The sequence below is a fragment of the Nicotiana tomentosiformis genome, chromosome 10, assembly GCF_000390325.3.
Source record: "Nicotiana tomentosiformis chromosome 10, ASM39032v3, whole genome shotgun sequence".
Lineage (NCBI taxonomy): Eukaryota > Viridiplantae > Streptophyta > Magnoliopsida > Solanales > Solanaceae > Nicotiana > Nicotiana tomentosiformis.
This window is the reverse complement of record NC_090821.1, coordinates 17,707,061-17,723,392: the sequence shown is the minus strand read 5'-3', so window position 1 is coordinate 17,723,392 and position 16,332 is coordinate 17,707,061. Positions and strand designations below refer to the sequence as shown.

Below are 16,332 nucleotides of genomic sequence, written 5' to 3'. Positions count from 1 at the left end.
TCACTCCAGCTCCACCACCTACAGCTCTAGTTGTAGCTCTACCACCTATAGCTCCAGTTGTAGCTCTACCACCTATAGCTCCAGTTCCACCACCTACAGCTCCGGTTGTAGCTCCACCACCTATAGCTCCAGTTGTAACTCTACCACCTATAGCTCCAGTTCCACCACCTACAGCTCCGGTTGTAGCTCCACCACTTATAGCTCCAGTTCCTCCACATAATCCAGTTCAACCTTCTGCAGCTCCACCACTCTTGACTTATCATCGTCGTCCACATCCAGCATCAGGCCCAGGTGATTCACGCCCCGCATCAGATTCTGCACCTACTGCGGACTTGTCTACTCTTAGTTAACCAATTGCATTCCGCAAAGGTGTACGATCCACACTTAATCCTAATCCCCACTATGTCGGTTTAAGTTATCATCGTCTGTCGTCACCACATTATGCTTTTATATCTTCTTTGTCCACTGTTTCTATCCCTAAGTCTACAGGTGAGGCACTATCTCATCCAGGATGGCGACATGCTATGATTGACGAGATGTCTGCTTTACATGCGAGTGGCACTTGGGAGCTTGTTCCTCTTCCTGCAGGTAAGTCTACTGTTGGTTGTCGTTGGGTTTATGCAGTCAAAGTCGGCCCGGATGGCCAGGTTGATCGGCTTAAGGCTCGTCTTGTTGCAAAAGGATATACTCAGATTTTTGGGCTTGATTATAGTGATACTTTCTCTCCCGTGGCTAAAGTAGCATCTGTTCGTCTCTTTTTGTCCATGGCTGCTGTACGTCATTGGCCTCTTTATCAGTTAGACATTAAGAATGCTTTTCTCCACGGTGATCTTGAGGAAGAAGTTTATATGGAGCAACCACCTGGTTTTGTTGCTCAGGGGAGTTTAATGGTTGTGTGTGCAGATTGCGCAAGTCACTATATGGTTTGAAACAGTCCCCTCGAGCTTGGTTTGGTAAGTTCAGCACAATTATTCAGGAGTTCGACATGACTCGTAGTGAGGCTGATCACTCTGTGTTTTATCGGCATTCTGCTCCTAATCTGTGTATTTATCTAATGGTTTATGTTGATGATATTGTTATTACTGGTAATGATCAGGATGGTATTACTAATCTGAAGCAACATCTCTTTCAGCACTTCCATACTAAGGATCTGGGATGATTGAAGTATTTTCTAGGTATTGAGGTCTCTCAGTCTAGCTCAGGTATTGTTATTTCACAGCGGAAGTATGCCTTAGACATTCTCGAGGAGACTGGAATGATGGGTTGCAGACCTATTGACTCTCCTATGGATCCGAATGCTAAGCTTCTGCCTGGACAGGGGAGCCTCTTAGAGACCCTACGAGATATAGGAGGTTAGTTGGCAAATTGAATTACCTCACAGTGACTAGACCTGACATTTCTTTTCCGGTGAGTGTTGTAAGTCAGTTTATGGATTCTCCCTGTGATAGTCACTGGGATGCAGTTGTTCGCATTCTTCGGTATATAAAGTCAGCTACAGGCAAAGGATTACTATTCGAGGATCGAGGCCACGAGCAGATTGTTGGGTACACAGATGCTGATTGGGCAGGATCACCTTTTGATAGACGTTCTACGTCTGGATATTGTGTTCTAGTAGGAGGTAATTTGGTCTCGTGGAAGAGCAAGAAACAGAATGTAGTTGCTCGATCTAGCGCCGAAGCCGAATATCGGGCCATGGCTATGGCGACGTGTGAGTTAGTTTGGGTCAAGCAGTTGCTCAAGGAGTTAAAGTTCGGAGAAATCAGCAAGATGGAACTAGTGTGTGATAACCGAGCTGCTCTTCATATTGCGTCAAATCTGGTGTTCCATGAGAGGACTAAACACATTGAGATCGACTGTCACTTTGTCAGAGAAAAAATACTTCCAGGAGATATTATTACAAAGTTTGTAAAGTCGAATGATCAACTAGTAGATATTTTCACTAAGTCTCTTACTGGTTCTCGTATTAGTTACATGTGTAACAAGCTCGGTACATATGATGTGTATGCACCGGCTTGAGGGGGAGTGTTAGTTTATAGATATGTATAGTGTAGTCTTGTCCCACATTGGAAGAGGAGTAATATCTCCTTGTAGTGTATAGCTATAAATAGGGACCTCTTGTATTATATTTATCATCCAATATCAATAACATATTTTCTCCCGTGCCTTCTCGCAAAAGGGATCTCTTGAAAAGAACTTACAAAGCCAACGTTTATAGTAAGTTCGATATGAAATCTGATTTTTGGCAAATTCAAGTCGCCGAAAAAGACAGATACAAAACAGCGTTTAACGTTCCTTTCGGCCAATACGAATGGAATGTGATGCCGTTTGGGCTCAAGAATGCCCCATCTGAGTTTCAGAACATCATGAACTCCATCTTTAACGATTACAGTTATATGTCTATTGTTTACATAGATGATGTCCTTATCTTTTCTGAGAACATAGATTCCCATTTCAAACATCTCAATACCTTCCTTAATATTATTAAGAAGAACAGTTTGGTAGTTAGTTCTCAGAAGATTAAACTCTTCCAAACTTCCATTAGATTCTTAGACCATGACCTATACCAAGGATCTCATAAACCTATTTGTAGAGCCATTGAGTTCTCGTCTAAATTCCCTAATGAGATTACGGATAAAACCCAACTACAGAGATTCTTAGGAAGTCTCAATTATGTTGCTGATTTTATTCCCAATATTAGACAGGTCTGTGAACCTCTTTACAAACGACTTAGAAAGAATCCTGTCCCTTGGAGCTCAGAACAAACAAAGGCCGTAGTCCAGGTTAAAGGATTAGTACAAAACCTTCCTTACTTAGGAATCCCTAACCCAGAAGCTTTTATGATTGTTGAAACAGATACTTCAGACATAGGTTACGGAGGAATCCTTAAACAAAAGATTTCCATTGAGCCTTCTGAACAATTGGTTCGCTTTACTTCAGGAATCTGGAATTCCGCCCAGAAAAATTATTCTACTGTTAAAAAGGAAGTCTTGTCTATAGTGCTATGTATCACTAAGTTTCAAGATGATCTTGTTAACAAAGAATTTTTGGTTAGAGTAGATTGTAAATCTGCTAAAGAAATTCTTCAAAAAGATATCAAAAATCTTGTTTCAAAACAGATATTTGCTAGATGGCAAGCTCTACTATCTAGCTTTGATTTCAAAATTGATTTCATTAAAGGAGAAAATAACTCTTTACCTGTTTTTCTAACAAGAGAATTTTTACAGGGAAAAAATGAGGTCTTTCAAGCCTAACACTCCCTCCAAAGGAAAAGAAATCACTAAACCACAAATGGCTAGACCATTTACTCCTCTTCCTATCACTCCTAGCAAATCAACAGCCCCTCAAAGGCCACAACTTTCTTTTCAAAACCGATATATAGCTCTAGCTGAATATCCGAAATTACCAGCACCAATTCCCGTTCCCTCAGAGAAACTTACCAACCCACAACCTAAGCCTTTAGAAAAAGGATCAGCATCCAGCTCTTCAGTTCAGACAAAAGAGAGCTACGCCATGAAAGTTCCAGAAACTTTCGCAGAAGCAGTCAACCCTTCAACAAAGAAGAATTCACAAGAAGATCTTCACAAAGAAGAAAAGTTCGACTACATTACCATCCAGGTATTACCCATATTGGCTCTAGACAAGGAGTATGAAGGTCTCAGGATAGAAGACCTAATCAAACCTTGTTTTACGGATTTCAATTATGTGGATACTGACAGTCCATATAAGACGAGGAGATTCTACGAAGCTATCCTCATCGATACAGACTCCATTGAAGTAGAACATACTTTATGTGATAATAGACCAGGGTTCATTAATTACTCTAGGTTTACCATTAAAAAAATCTTATCACATTTTGAGTGGTTTGTAGATCATTTGCACACACCAGTAGCACTTACCATGACACATCGTCCCCAGACTTATAACTGGCACGATTATAAAGCAGCATGGTTTAATTTTCTGTATCATAGGCCAGGACATACTTGGTTCGTCAAGTATAGCTTAGATATCACTAAAGCTATAATTCCTAGGTGGTTCTACGAATGGTGGAACCTATTCGGAGGAAACCGAGAAATCCTCCCACAACAATTCCTCAGCAGGTTTGATGATTTTCAGACCAAAGAGGCCATTTCCACTTTACCTGAGCACATTAAAATGTGCAAGTATTTTATTCAGAAACGTATATCCTTCATTATCAGTTGGAATTTCACTAAGGCAGAATTTGATAGAATGAAATATCTATCTAAAGAAGTCAAGATCAAAGGATGGACTCCTAAACAGCAAGTCCCCAAAATCCCTAAGAATATCCAACAAAGCTTCCCTAAAGCTTCACCCTCCAAGGCAGCTCTCAAAGAAAAGCTGAAACAAGCCTTACAGAACATAGACACCTATGAAGAAAGCCAAATCATGCAATTGATTGAAGACACTGCTTCTACAGGAGAAAGCAGCAATGGAGACATGTGCGATCCAAAGGGGATTGCTTTGGCGTACATGGACCCAAATTACGACTAAAAAGTCTACATCAACCAAGACCGACAAAGTCTGCATCAACAAAGGAATCTTATCCTTTTTACTGTTTACTTTTAAAAAGAAGACAACTTTCACTGTTTGGACAACCCATGATTGTTTGTCGATCAAATCTGACCATACAATTGTAAGCCTAAAGATTAAAGGTATTCCACACTTAGTCTATATAAGACTCCCATCTCCCATTGTAAGAGGCAGAAGAAAATTCCCCCAATTTTCTAAGACCTCTCTCCCCTGCATTCTCTTATTTTCTACTATGTTTTAATGTTCAAGAAATAAAAGCTTCTGTAAGTTTTAAGGGCTTTTCTTTTTACTGTTTTAAATAGAATTTTATACTGCACTTCGTTCCGCCTCTCCTTGGTATCAGAGCCATGTTGGCAGTATACGTATTTAGCATGAGCAGCTAAGTACATAAACTGTCTAGGGCATGGCAAAATTACTTTTATTATAAAATTTTAAACTTTAATTATACTTATATCTATTTTATATATAGTTCTTTAAATTCTGGTTCTAAAATGCTTCAAAGTTCCATATGAGGTTATTATTTTCTCTATAAGTATGAAGTAACCGATTAATATCCGGCTCAGACGTTGGCTAGCCTGAAAGAGATAGGTTGTTGTTGCCGAGGTAGGCTGTTAAACTTTGCTAGGTGATCCCGTCGCTAAGATGACTTTAGAGAAAAGGATGTAATGCCAAGAAGACACCATTAAGAAGCCTTTAGATCTAAGAAGTTAAGGTACTGTATCTAATAGATATATGCATATTTACTGTTTATTTATACGTATTGAATAGTTATTTTAGCTCTATAAGCCCCTAGACTGTATTTTCATATCATGAATTCAAACCAGCATATTTTAAATAGTGTTAATTTATCTTCTGCAGCAACTAAGATTGCTAAACTAGAAACTGATTTACAAAATTGGAACATCCCCAACGAACCTTTTAAAAAGATTTATGAATTAGGAAATTTCAGTTTCATTAAGAAGCATAACATTAAGACCTGTGAGTCCACTATTGCTATTAATAATTCCTTAGAAATTATTAAATTACTTTCTGAGCAAGATTTGAATAGATATAGACGTCAATTCAATTACTTGCATATTGGTCTGGTCCAGATTGCTGTCAAACCTCTTTTCAGAAAAGGTTTAGACGTACCCATCTGCGTCCTTCTAAGAGATGCTCGTCTCTTGAACTTCGACGACTCTCTCTTAGGAGTCCTTCAAAGTAACCTAGCCAATGGCCCGGTATACTTTAACTGCTATCCTACTTTCTCTGTAGATATCAATGACCCTAACGTCATGGATACTTTGACCTTAAACGTCAAAACAAAGAACATGAATAGCAAAACCAATACTCGTGAAGTAGCTATCATTCACAGAGTCTATTACAGACTCATGGACACTACTCTTGCACCTAGAGCTCGAGTTGAAAGTGTCAAAGGAGTCACCATGCTTATGGAAGCAAATACTGATCATAGCACGGTATTTGTTCCTAGACTCCTTAACTGGAATGATATACTCACAAGTGATGAATGGCACTTCGATGCCATAACTCAACCTTCTACTTCGAATCTTGAAAGATCTCAAATTGAACAGGTAATTCAATTTTCTGATGGATCTATTGACCTCAAATTCTTAGGTTCAAGTTCCAATCTTCCGAGCAGAACTAATTCTTTTAGAAGAAGGTCTATTGTTCCTTCTGTACCTTTTTCTTCTAAACCCCCGGAGGACAGCGTAACTGAAAACGCAACTTCCGTTCTGATTACTGGTAATGACAAAGGGAAAGTCACGGGAGCAGACTTCTCCCATACAGTCCCAAAAGTCTATTACCAAAATCATCCAGCTAGTCCAACCCCTAGCGATATGTATCCTCCTCAGGAAGAAGTTCCTGAATTTCTCAAAATGATCAGATCCGGTGATCCTTACACGTTGGATCAAAAGAAGATCGACCGTCAGTGGTCTCATCCTGACAATATACCTAAAAGAAAATGGTATGTTGCCACTTATTCTCTCAAACAGAGAGAAGACTTCAGAAATTGTTGGATATCAGACATGAAAAGAATGAGATGTGAAATCGATTTCTTTAAGTGGTTTGAAATATCTGGCAAATACGAACATCAGAAAGACTGCCTGCAAGTCCTCATAAACAAGTGGCATACAGGTAACAACAAAGTTGTTGAGTCTGTCACTCCTCCTCTAGAAGGAATAAAAATCCCAGTTTCCAATACTGTTATCTCTGCTTCTCCTTTTAAAACCAAAAGCGAAAAATCTACGAATATAGTTGCTTGTTCAGATCTTGATCGAGTTATTGAACAAAACAACTACTCAAATCAACTCCTTCATGTCATCTCAAGACAAATAGAAGACTCCAAAGAAAAGTCTCTATTTAGTGGAAAGCCAACCTTTTCACAACCCAGTTCTAGTCAGAATATTGAACCAAACCCAGGTTTCAAAATCGCTGAGTTTTCAAAAGACAAATATCCAAAACTCAAAGATACCTTTGAAGTCAGTGGTAATGTTCTTGACAAGATCAACAAACAGTTGGCCAATTTCAATATTTCCAAAGAGGGTATAAAGAGGGAAAGATATCCATTATCCAAGAGAAGGAAGACCTTCTCCAAAAACTTTCCAACGAACGCTTTCATAATTACAAAAATTACCATAAGCGTCCCTCATTTCCAGATATTCAATATGAGGAAAATCATTTCCTTGCCTCTACTTCTCACGAAGGAAGAAGCATAATTGAATGGAACATTGATGCTTTAGCAGAGCATCAAATTTACCATAAACTTCATGAAATGGGAGTTTGCATTACAGCTTACAAGATAAGAGGATCTTCTGACAAAGAAGTCGCCTCTATGATTGTAGCCGGATTTACAGGCATGTTGAAACATTGGTGGGATAATTATTTCACCGAAGATGTTAGACAGGCCATCTACTCTGCTACGGCTGTTGAAACCGTAGTCAAAACCGAAGGAATTGCCTCTACTGCTATGGTTATAGGTGGTACTTCCACTCCTATGGAAACTACTTCCCAGATAACTAGAGAAGACGCTTGTGCTACCCTTCTCTGCCACATAGCAAAACACTTCATCGGAGAACCAAAACTCTTCCAAGATAGAAGTTTACAAATCCTAAACAATCTATCATGTCCATCCTTAGATGACTTTATCTGGTATAAAAACCAATTCATCAGCAAGGTTATGATTAGACCTGACTGTCATCTAGATTTCTGGAAAGAACGCTTCATCAGCGGTCTCCCTCCTTTATTCGCTAGCAAAGTCCGCACCAAGATTCAAGATCGTTGTGAGGGTAAAATTCTTTACCATCAAATGACTTATGGTGACATTGTTAGCATTATCAACGTTGTAGGTCTAGAACTCTATATTGACATCAAACTCAAAAATCAACTCAAAAAAGAGCAACACTCTTCTAGAAAAGAATTAGGAAGTTTCTGTCAAGACTTCGGTTATACAAATATTGTTGCTCCTTCTACTCATTCTTCCAAGAAGGACAAAGCCTACAGGTCTTCCAGAAAGACCCGTCGCCATAAAACTAGGAAAAATTTCGATGATTCACCTAGAAAGAAATCCAAATTCAGAAGACCTACAAAGTCTTCCAAAACCAAAGATGTCTGTTGGAACTGTGGTAAAACCGGTCACAGGGCCAGCCAGTGCAAATCTGATAGAAAGAAGAAGAAGATTAATCTTCTTGAAATCAGTGAAGATGCCGAAAAGGAACTCTTCTCTATTCTGGAAGAACCCAACTCAGATTCTTCCCCTGACTATTCGACGGATTCGTACAGTGATGATGAAGATATCAACATCGCCTCTCCTTGGTATCTGGAAGCTCTAGTGCTATTATTACCTCGAAACCTTTAATGGGAGGTTCAAACTACTTAGCTTGGGCTTCATCTGTCGAGTTATGGTGTAGAGGTCAAGGTGTTCAAGATCATCTAATCAAACAGTCTAGCGATGGAGATGAAAAGGCAATAACACTTTGGGCAAAAATCGATGCTCAGTTTTGTAGCATCTTGTGGCGATCTATTGATTCCAAGTTGATGCCCTTGTTTCGTCCATTCCAAACATGCTATTTGGTTTGGGCAAAGGCACGCACTTTATACACTAATGACATATCTCGCTTCTATGATGTGATATCACGGATGACAAACTTAAAGAAGCAGGAATTGGATATGTTTACTTACTTGGGTCAAGTATAGGCAGTCATGGAGGAATTTGAGAAGTTGATGCCAGTTTCTGCTAGTGTGGAAAAACAACAGGAGCAGCGACAGAAGATGTTTCTCGTTCTTACTCTCGCTGGACTTCCTAAAGATCTTGATTCAGTACGCGACCAGATTTTCGCTAGTCCGTCTGTCCCGACAGTTGATGAATTATTCTCTCGATTGCTCCGCCTTGCTGCAGCACCAAGTCCACCAGTGATCTCATCACAGATACTTGATTCATCTGTTCTTGCATCCTAGACAATGGATGCTCGGGCATCTCAAACTATGGAGCATAGACGAGGAGGAGGTCGTTTTGGAAGATCTAGACCCAAGTGTTCTTATTGTCACAAACTTGGACACACTCGTGAAATGTGCTATTCCTTACATGGTCGTCCACCCAAAAATGCTTACATTGCTCAAACCGAGACTCCAGGTAACCAAGGATTTTCTTTATCTAAAGAAGAATATAATGAGTTCCTTCAGTATCGAGCAAGTAAGCAGACATCTCCACTAGTAGCCTCAGTTGCTCAGACTGATACTTCTGTTACTGGTAATTCTTTTGCTTGTGTTTCCCAGTCTAGCATTCTTGGCCCATGGGTCATGGACTCAGGCGCTTCTGATCACATCTCTGGTAATATATCACTTTTGTCAAATATTGTATATTCACAGTCTCTTCCCACTGTTACTTTAGCCAATGGATGTCAAACTAAGGCAAAAGGAGTTGGACAAGCTAATCCCTTGTCTTCTATCACCCTAGATTCCGTTCTTTATGTCCCTGGCTGTCCTTTTAGTCTTGCATCTGTTAGTCGTTTGACTCGTGCCCTCCATTGTGGTATATATTTTATTGACGATTCTTTTATTATGCAGGACCGCAGTACGGGACAGACAATTGGTACAGGACGTGAATCAGAAGGTCTTTACTACCTAAACTCACTCGGTCCTTCCACAACATGTCTAGTTACAGATCTTCCAGATCTAATCCACAAACGTTTAGGACATCCGAGTTTATCCAAACTTCAGAAGATGGTGCCTAGTTTATCTAGTTTGTCTACATTAGATTGTGAGTCGTGTCAACTTGGGAAACATACCCGAGCCTCCTTTTCGCGTAGTGTTGAGAGTCATGCAGAGTCTGTCTTCTCCTTAGTTCATTCTGATATATGGGGTCCTAGTAGAGTCAGTTCATCCTTGGGATTTCGTTATTTTGTCAGTTTCATTGATGATTATTCAAGATGTACTTGGCTTTTCTTAATGAAAGATCGTTCTGAGTTATTTTCTATATTCCAGAGTTTCTGTGCTGAAATCAAAAACCAATTTGGTGTTTCTATTCACATTTTTCGCAGTGATAATGCCTTAGAATATTTATCTTCTCAATTTCAGCAGTTTATGACTTCTCAAGGAATTATTCATCAGACATCTTGTCCTTATACCCCTCAGCAAAATGGGGTTGCTAAGAGAAAGAATAGGCACCTTATTGAGACTGCTCGCACACTTCTAATTGAATCTCGTGTTCCGTTGCGTTTTTGGGGCGATGCAGTTCTCACAGCTTGTTATTTGATTAATCGGATGCCTTCATCTCCCATCAAGAATCAGATTCCGCATTCAGTATTGTTTCCCCAGTCACCCTTATACTCTCTTCCACCTCGTGTTTTTGGGAGCACGTGTTTTGTTCATAACTTAGCCCCTGGGAAAGATAAGTTAGCTCCTCGTGCTCTCAAGTGTGTCTTCTTTGGTTATTCTCGTGTTCAGAAGGGATATCGTTGTTATTCTCCATATCTTCGTATGTACCTTATGTCAGCTGACGTCACATTTTTTGAGTCTAAACCTTTCTTTACCTCTGCTGACCACCATGATATATCTGAGGTCTTACCTATACCGACCTTTGAGGAGTTTACTATAGCTCTTCCTCCACCTTCGACCACAGAGGTTTCATCCGTACCAACCGTTGAGGAGTCTAGTGTTGTTCCCCCTAGTTCCACAGCCACAGGAACACCACTCTTGACTTATCATCGTCGTTTGCGTCTTCCATCAGGCCCAACTGGTTCTCGTCCTGCACCTGACCCTGCTCCTGCTGCGGACCCTGCTCCTAGTACACCGATTGCACTTCGGAAAGGTATACGGACCACACTTAACCCTAATCCTCATTATGTCGGTTTGAGCTATCATCGTCTGTCATCTCCCCATTATGCTTTTATATCTTCTTTGTCCTCGGTTTCCATCCCTAAGTCTACAGGTGAAGTGTTGTCTCATCCAGGATGGCGACAGGCTATGAGTGACGAGATGTCTGCTTTACATACAAGTGGTACTTGGGAGCTTGTTCCTCTTCCCTCAGGTAAATCTACTGTTGGTTGTCGTTGGGTTTATGCAGTCAAAGTTGGTCCCGATGGACAGATTGATCGACTTAAGGCCCGTCTTGTTGCCAAAGGATATACTCAGATATTTGGGCTCGATTACAGTGATACCTTCTCTCCCGTGGCTAAAGTGGCTTTGGTCCGCCTTTTTCTATCCATGGCTGCGGTTCGTCATTGGCCCCTCTATCAGCTAGACATTAAAAATGCCTTTCTTCACGGTGATTTTGAGGATGAGGTTTATATGGAGCAACCACCTGGTTTTGTTGCTCAGGGGAGTCTCGTGGCCTTGTATGTCGCTTGCGTCGGTCACTTTATGGTCTAAAGCATCTCCTCGAGCCTGGTTTGGTAAGTTCAGCACGGTTATCCAGGAGTTTGGCATGACTCGTAGTGAAGCTGATCACTCTGTGTTTTATCGGCACTCTGCTTCAAGTCTCTGTATTTATCTGGTAGTCTATGTTGATGATATTGTTATTACTGGCAATGATCAGGATGGTATTACCAATCTGAAGCAACATCTCTTCCAGCACTTCCAAACTAAGGATCTAGGCAGATTGAAGTACTTTCTAGGTATTGAGGTTGCCTAGTCTAGCTCAGGTATTATTATTTCTCAAAGAAAATATGCTTTAGACATTCTTGAGGAGACGGGGATGATAGGTTGCAGACCTGTTGACACTCCGATAGATCCGAATTCTAAACTTATGCCAGGACAGGGGGAGCCGCTTAGCGATCCTGCAAGCTATAGGCGGCTGGTTGGAAAATTAAATTATCTCACAGTGACTAGACCCGACATTTCTTATCCTGTGAATGTTGTAAGTCAGTTTATGAATTCTCCCTGTGATAGTCATTGGGATGCAGTTGTCCGCATTATTCGATATATAAAATCGGCTCCAGGCAAAGGGTTACTGTTTGAGGATCGAGGTCATGAGCAGATCATTGGATACTCAGATGCTGATTGGGCAGGATCACCTTCTGATAGACGTTCTATGTCTGGATATTGTGTTTTAGTAGGAGGAAATTTGGTGTCCTGGAAGAGCAAGAAACAGAATATAGTTGCTCGGTCTAGTGCAGAAGCAGAATATCGAGCAATGGCTATGGCAACATGTGAGCTAGTCTGGACCAAACAATTGCTCAAGGAGTTGAAATTTGGTGAAATCAGTCGGATGGAACTTGTGTGCGATAATCAAGCTGCCCTTCATATTGCATCAAATCCGGTGTTCCATGAGAGAACTAAGCACATTGAGATTGATTGTCACTTCGTCAACGAAAAGATACTTTCAGGAGAGATTGCTACAAAGTTTGTGAGGTCGAATGATCAACTTGCAGATATTTTCACCAAGTCTCTCACTGGTCCTCGTATTGGTTATATATGTAACAAGCTCGGTACATATGATTTGTATGCACCTACTTGAGGGGGAGTGTTAGTTTACATCATGTATATAGTGTAGTATTGTCCCACATTGGTAGAAGAATAGTATGTCCTTGTATAGTATAGCTATAAATAAGGACCTCTTGTATTGTATTGTTCATCTAATATCAATAACATATTTTCTCCCGTGCCTTCTCACAGTAACTAATTTCAGTATCCAATATACAATGATGCGGATATTAGTCCAACTCCTCAAAGTTGAAATTCAAAGAAGCAACTAATTCTTGCCAGAATCACTTTGTGCGTCATTATTTTTTAATATTTTTCTTTTGTAAGAAGCAAGTATTCACTTTGTGCGTCATTGTTTAAAGCATACACTCTCTAAAGCGCATGACTTCACCCATGAAGACCATTGTGTTGCATAGCTTCATAGCTTTAAGCAACGAAGTTATGGCTTTTATTAACATAATTTAGAAGTCAGATAATGGCAATCCTTGAACAATAGCAACAGCAACACCAAGAAGATGATTTCCATCCCTACATAAATTTGTGTGATGAATACAGCGTGTATATACCATGACATAAAAGATTTCGGACCTGAAGTCAACACTTGCAATCCACTCTATTTAAGGCTATTTGCTATTATCAGTTGTTCCACGAATGTTGAGCTTCACAGAAAATTACCCATAATCATCTCACCCTTTCTAACAAATGTAATTTATAAATGTAAGAGCGAAGGCATCAAATCAGTGTTCACCCACCCAGGTTTTGAGAACATTTTCAACTAATCCAATTACTAATCGTTTAGTCACTGCCTAAAAGGCCCCACTCATATCCATGCAAACTTGTTAAACCAAGAAATCTCTTCAAAATTTCTAAAGACAACTAAATATTGAGAAGACCAGCATAACACCAGAAAGAAAAAGACATTATCATCAGAAACACTATTACTTACTCTGAAAACCTAGCAACCTGCAACATAACTATCCGCATCAGTGTTGTCAAAAGCGAAAAGCTCTAAAAAGCGCTCCAATTCAATTGGGGCTTTAAGCGCAAAGTGCAACTAAAGTGCGGGCTTTAGTATAGAAAGGCGCAACTAAGAAAAAAAGTAAAAATACATATGTAATACAAGAAAAAAGAAACAAATTCATTCCTAATGTTTTCCTTAACAGTTAATACACTTATTTGCCGATAATATTTGTTGTTTAGTACCGCTAGTCCAAGATAGAACTCATGGGCAATGAGGCGTACGCCTAAGTGCCTTGCCTACACAAAAACGCAGCTTAAGAGAGGCGAAGCGTCCTCCCTGAGCTTTTTGGGGCTTAAGCGCGCCTTAAATGAACCTTTGACAACACTGATCTGCTGCGTTGGTTTAATGTTCAAAGCTTAGACCATAGCCAGGAGGTCCTGAGACTGAATCTCACCTTTACCTCCATCCCTTGCGCCGAATTTCATAATTCCCAAAAAGTGAATAAATTTTCAAGCAAATAACCTAATTCATAATTGCACTAAGCAAAAGTAACAAGATCATTTTCAACATGGTTTGCCAATGTCAATAATGCAAAATACAGATAAGACAATAAAAATGTGCTCTCACATATATGAAGAGATGAGAAGACAAAGCAGTACAACCACTATTCAAATGATGAGAAGAAGCTGAGCAGGAAAAGACACTCCTGTTACTTACTTGAGCTTGATTAGTACACCTAGTCACGTGAGCTATCAGGCATTGTGCATGAAACGCATGACCACACGGAAAGACATAGAAGGGAGCCATTGGTCCTACAGCCATATAACCTCTAGTCATCCGATAATCACCACCCACATTTAATATTTTCCGCCGACAAACCTAAAAATGAAAAAATATTGGAGTGAAGCTTAGTAAAAAGGAAAAAAAGAAAGAAAGAAAGCCAAAGGAATGCATGTACATCAGTCTACGAACAAAAAATATTGCAGATACGATGAAGAATAAAATACTAGCAGGCTACACCTATTATCCTGAAGTCTGCGACAGAATCAGATTATATGCCTAAGAGAGAAAGAAATAAGCAATACAGATACAAGCATATAATGGAGGTAATGCTAAAGAAATGCAAAAGAACAAACATCAGGAGACCATTACCCCACATTCCTCATCCCGATCAATGACAGTATATCGCTGAGCAAGAGCGCTGATGTCATTTCTAATGTTATCGGCACCACGGGTTGCATCATTCATCTCCTGCTTTAATTTTTCAATTTGCTCGTTGTAATCCTCTAAGGATGAGCAAATTGCTTCCTATAAAAATTATTGAAACAAGTTAATGTAGAAGCAGTTGAACATAGAAAAGACCATTATCGAATGACAAGACAACATAAGCACTAAAAGCTTAGTTTAGAGAAAAGACTGAAGCTCAAACAACTCTTAGCTAGGAGCAGAGGCAGATCCTTCTATGAGTTCATGACTCATGTTCCAACCACTGAGCCCATCACCTTGTTTGAGTTTTGGGTTCATAGTTCAGCATTTTCAGCAACTTCAGTGGATTTTACATAGATAAATCCAAGTCTAGGCTAAAAGTTATGGGTTCTAATGAACCCACATCAATAGTGCTAGATCCGCCCCTGGCTAGGAGTTGGAAAACAGAGACTGAAAATTGATTGTCCAAATAAAATGATTTGCTTGATGCAAACGAATTAAACCATGAAGAAAATGGAAGAATGAGTATTTTTTAGATTTTCTGAACCAATCATAAATTTAGTAACACAGTCATGATAGAATTGATAAAAGAAGAGATCAAAGCATGGTAGGTAAGGTAGTACAAAAATCTCAGACTCAGCCAAATATTCTGCCTTTTATACAGTATGTGTTGTCAACCTGCAGATGCAGGACCATCGAACTTCTCATTGAGACCTACTAGTTGCTCTTAAATTCCATATCTCTTTTCTTCCTTATCCGATTCTTTGACTTTACCTTTTAAACTTCAACTGGTTGATCAGAAACAGCTATCTATGTTCTTTTCCTTAGACAGGTTAAGGTGAGGCTGTAATTTATCTGGTAAGCTATATTACAACTTTCCAATGAAGAAATATAAAGGATTAAAACCAACAAATATTAGAAGCAGTGAAGTATTAAGCCAGTGGAACTTACCTTGAAGTCATCAATTAATGCAAAGTCTGGGAAGAAGGGTAAGATGTCCTCAATCTTTAATAGACCATCAGTTTCCTTGAGAAAAGCAATTGCCTTTCGTATATTCTCCCTTTTGGTTCCTTTTTCCTGCTCAATGACATGCTTAGCAATCATAAGCCAAAGCTTCTTCCTCAAGTCCTCATCATCTTCAACCTTGTCTGCTTCAGCCATCGCAAGCTCTGGATCAACCTATTGAATTAAAGGAAGTTGTGAATGGTGTCTTCTCCGCGAGAGACTTATGGAAAAGATTTTGAAAGTGATGCCAAAACCTGACAGGATCTATAGGTGAAGCATAGAATTTCTGCGTAACACATACATTTTTTTTATTTTTTTTCCTTCTCCCGCATCTTACATCGCTAAAGTGGGCACCGTGCCTAAAACCCAGTAGACGTTAGTGTTTGCTTAAGATATTCTCCTTTGGAAACATCGGCTCAAATACTCTTGAAAGCATTTTTGTTACTTTCAAAAATAAATACAACGCCCAGACAACAATTGTAAATATCAGTAAGCAAATAAGGCAACATAAACTTGGTATATTAGGACTAAAATTAGAATCATAAAAGAAACAAGTTCAGTCTACATCAAGCATTGGGACCAAAAGGAAAAGAAGAAACAGTCGGTAGCAGTAGAAATTAGAAAGGAATGTTTAGATGATATCCAAGCAATCAAAGTGTGGACATTTGATGACTATATGATTAGCTCAACGT

General features: G+C 39.6%; 1 protein-coding gene across 4 annotated transcripts in view; it reads right to left on the bottom strand.

Moving 5' to 3' along the window:
- Nucleotides 1–16,332, bottom strand: part of LOC104105486 (vacuolar sorting protein 18) — a 75,407-nt gene that overhangs the window by 8,104 nt on the left and 50,971 nt on the right. For all 4 annotated transcript variants that reach the window (XM_070186288.1, XM_070186287.1, XM_070186289.1 and 1 more), the window contains 3 exons: nt 15,587–15,814; nt 14,582–14,737; nt 14,147–14,308 (listed from right to left, as the gene is read on the bottom strand). In XM_070186288.1, the coding sequence (XP_070042389.1) occupies nt 14,147–14,308; nt 14,582–14,737; nt 15,587–15,814 (546 nt within the window). The remainder of the gene's footprint in view (nt 1–14,146; nt 14,309–14,581; nt 14,738–15,586; nt 15,815–16,332) is intronic.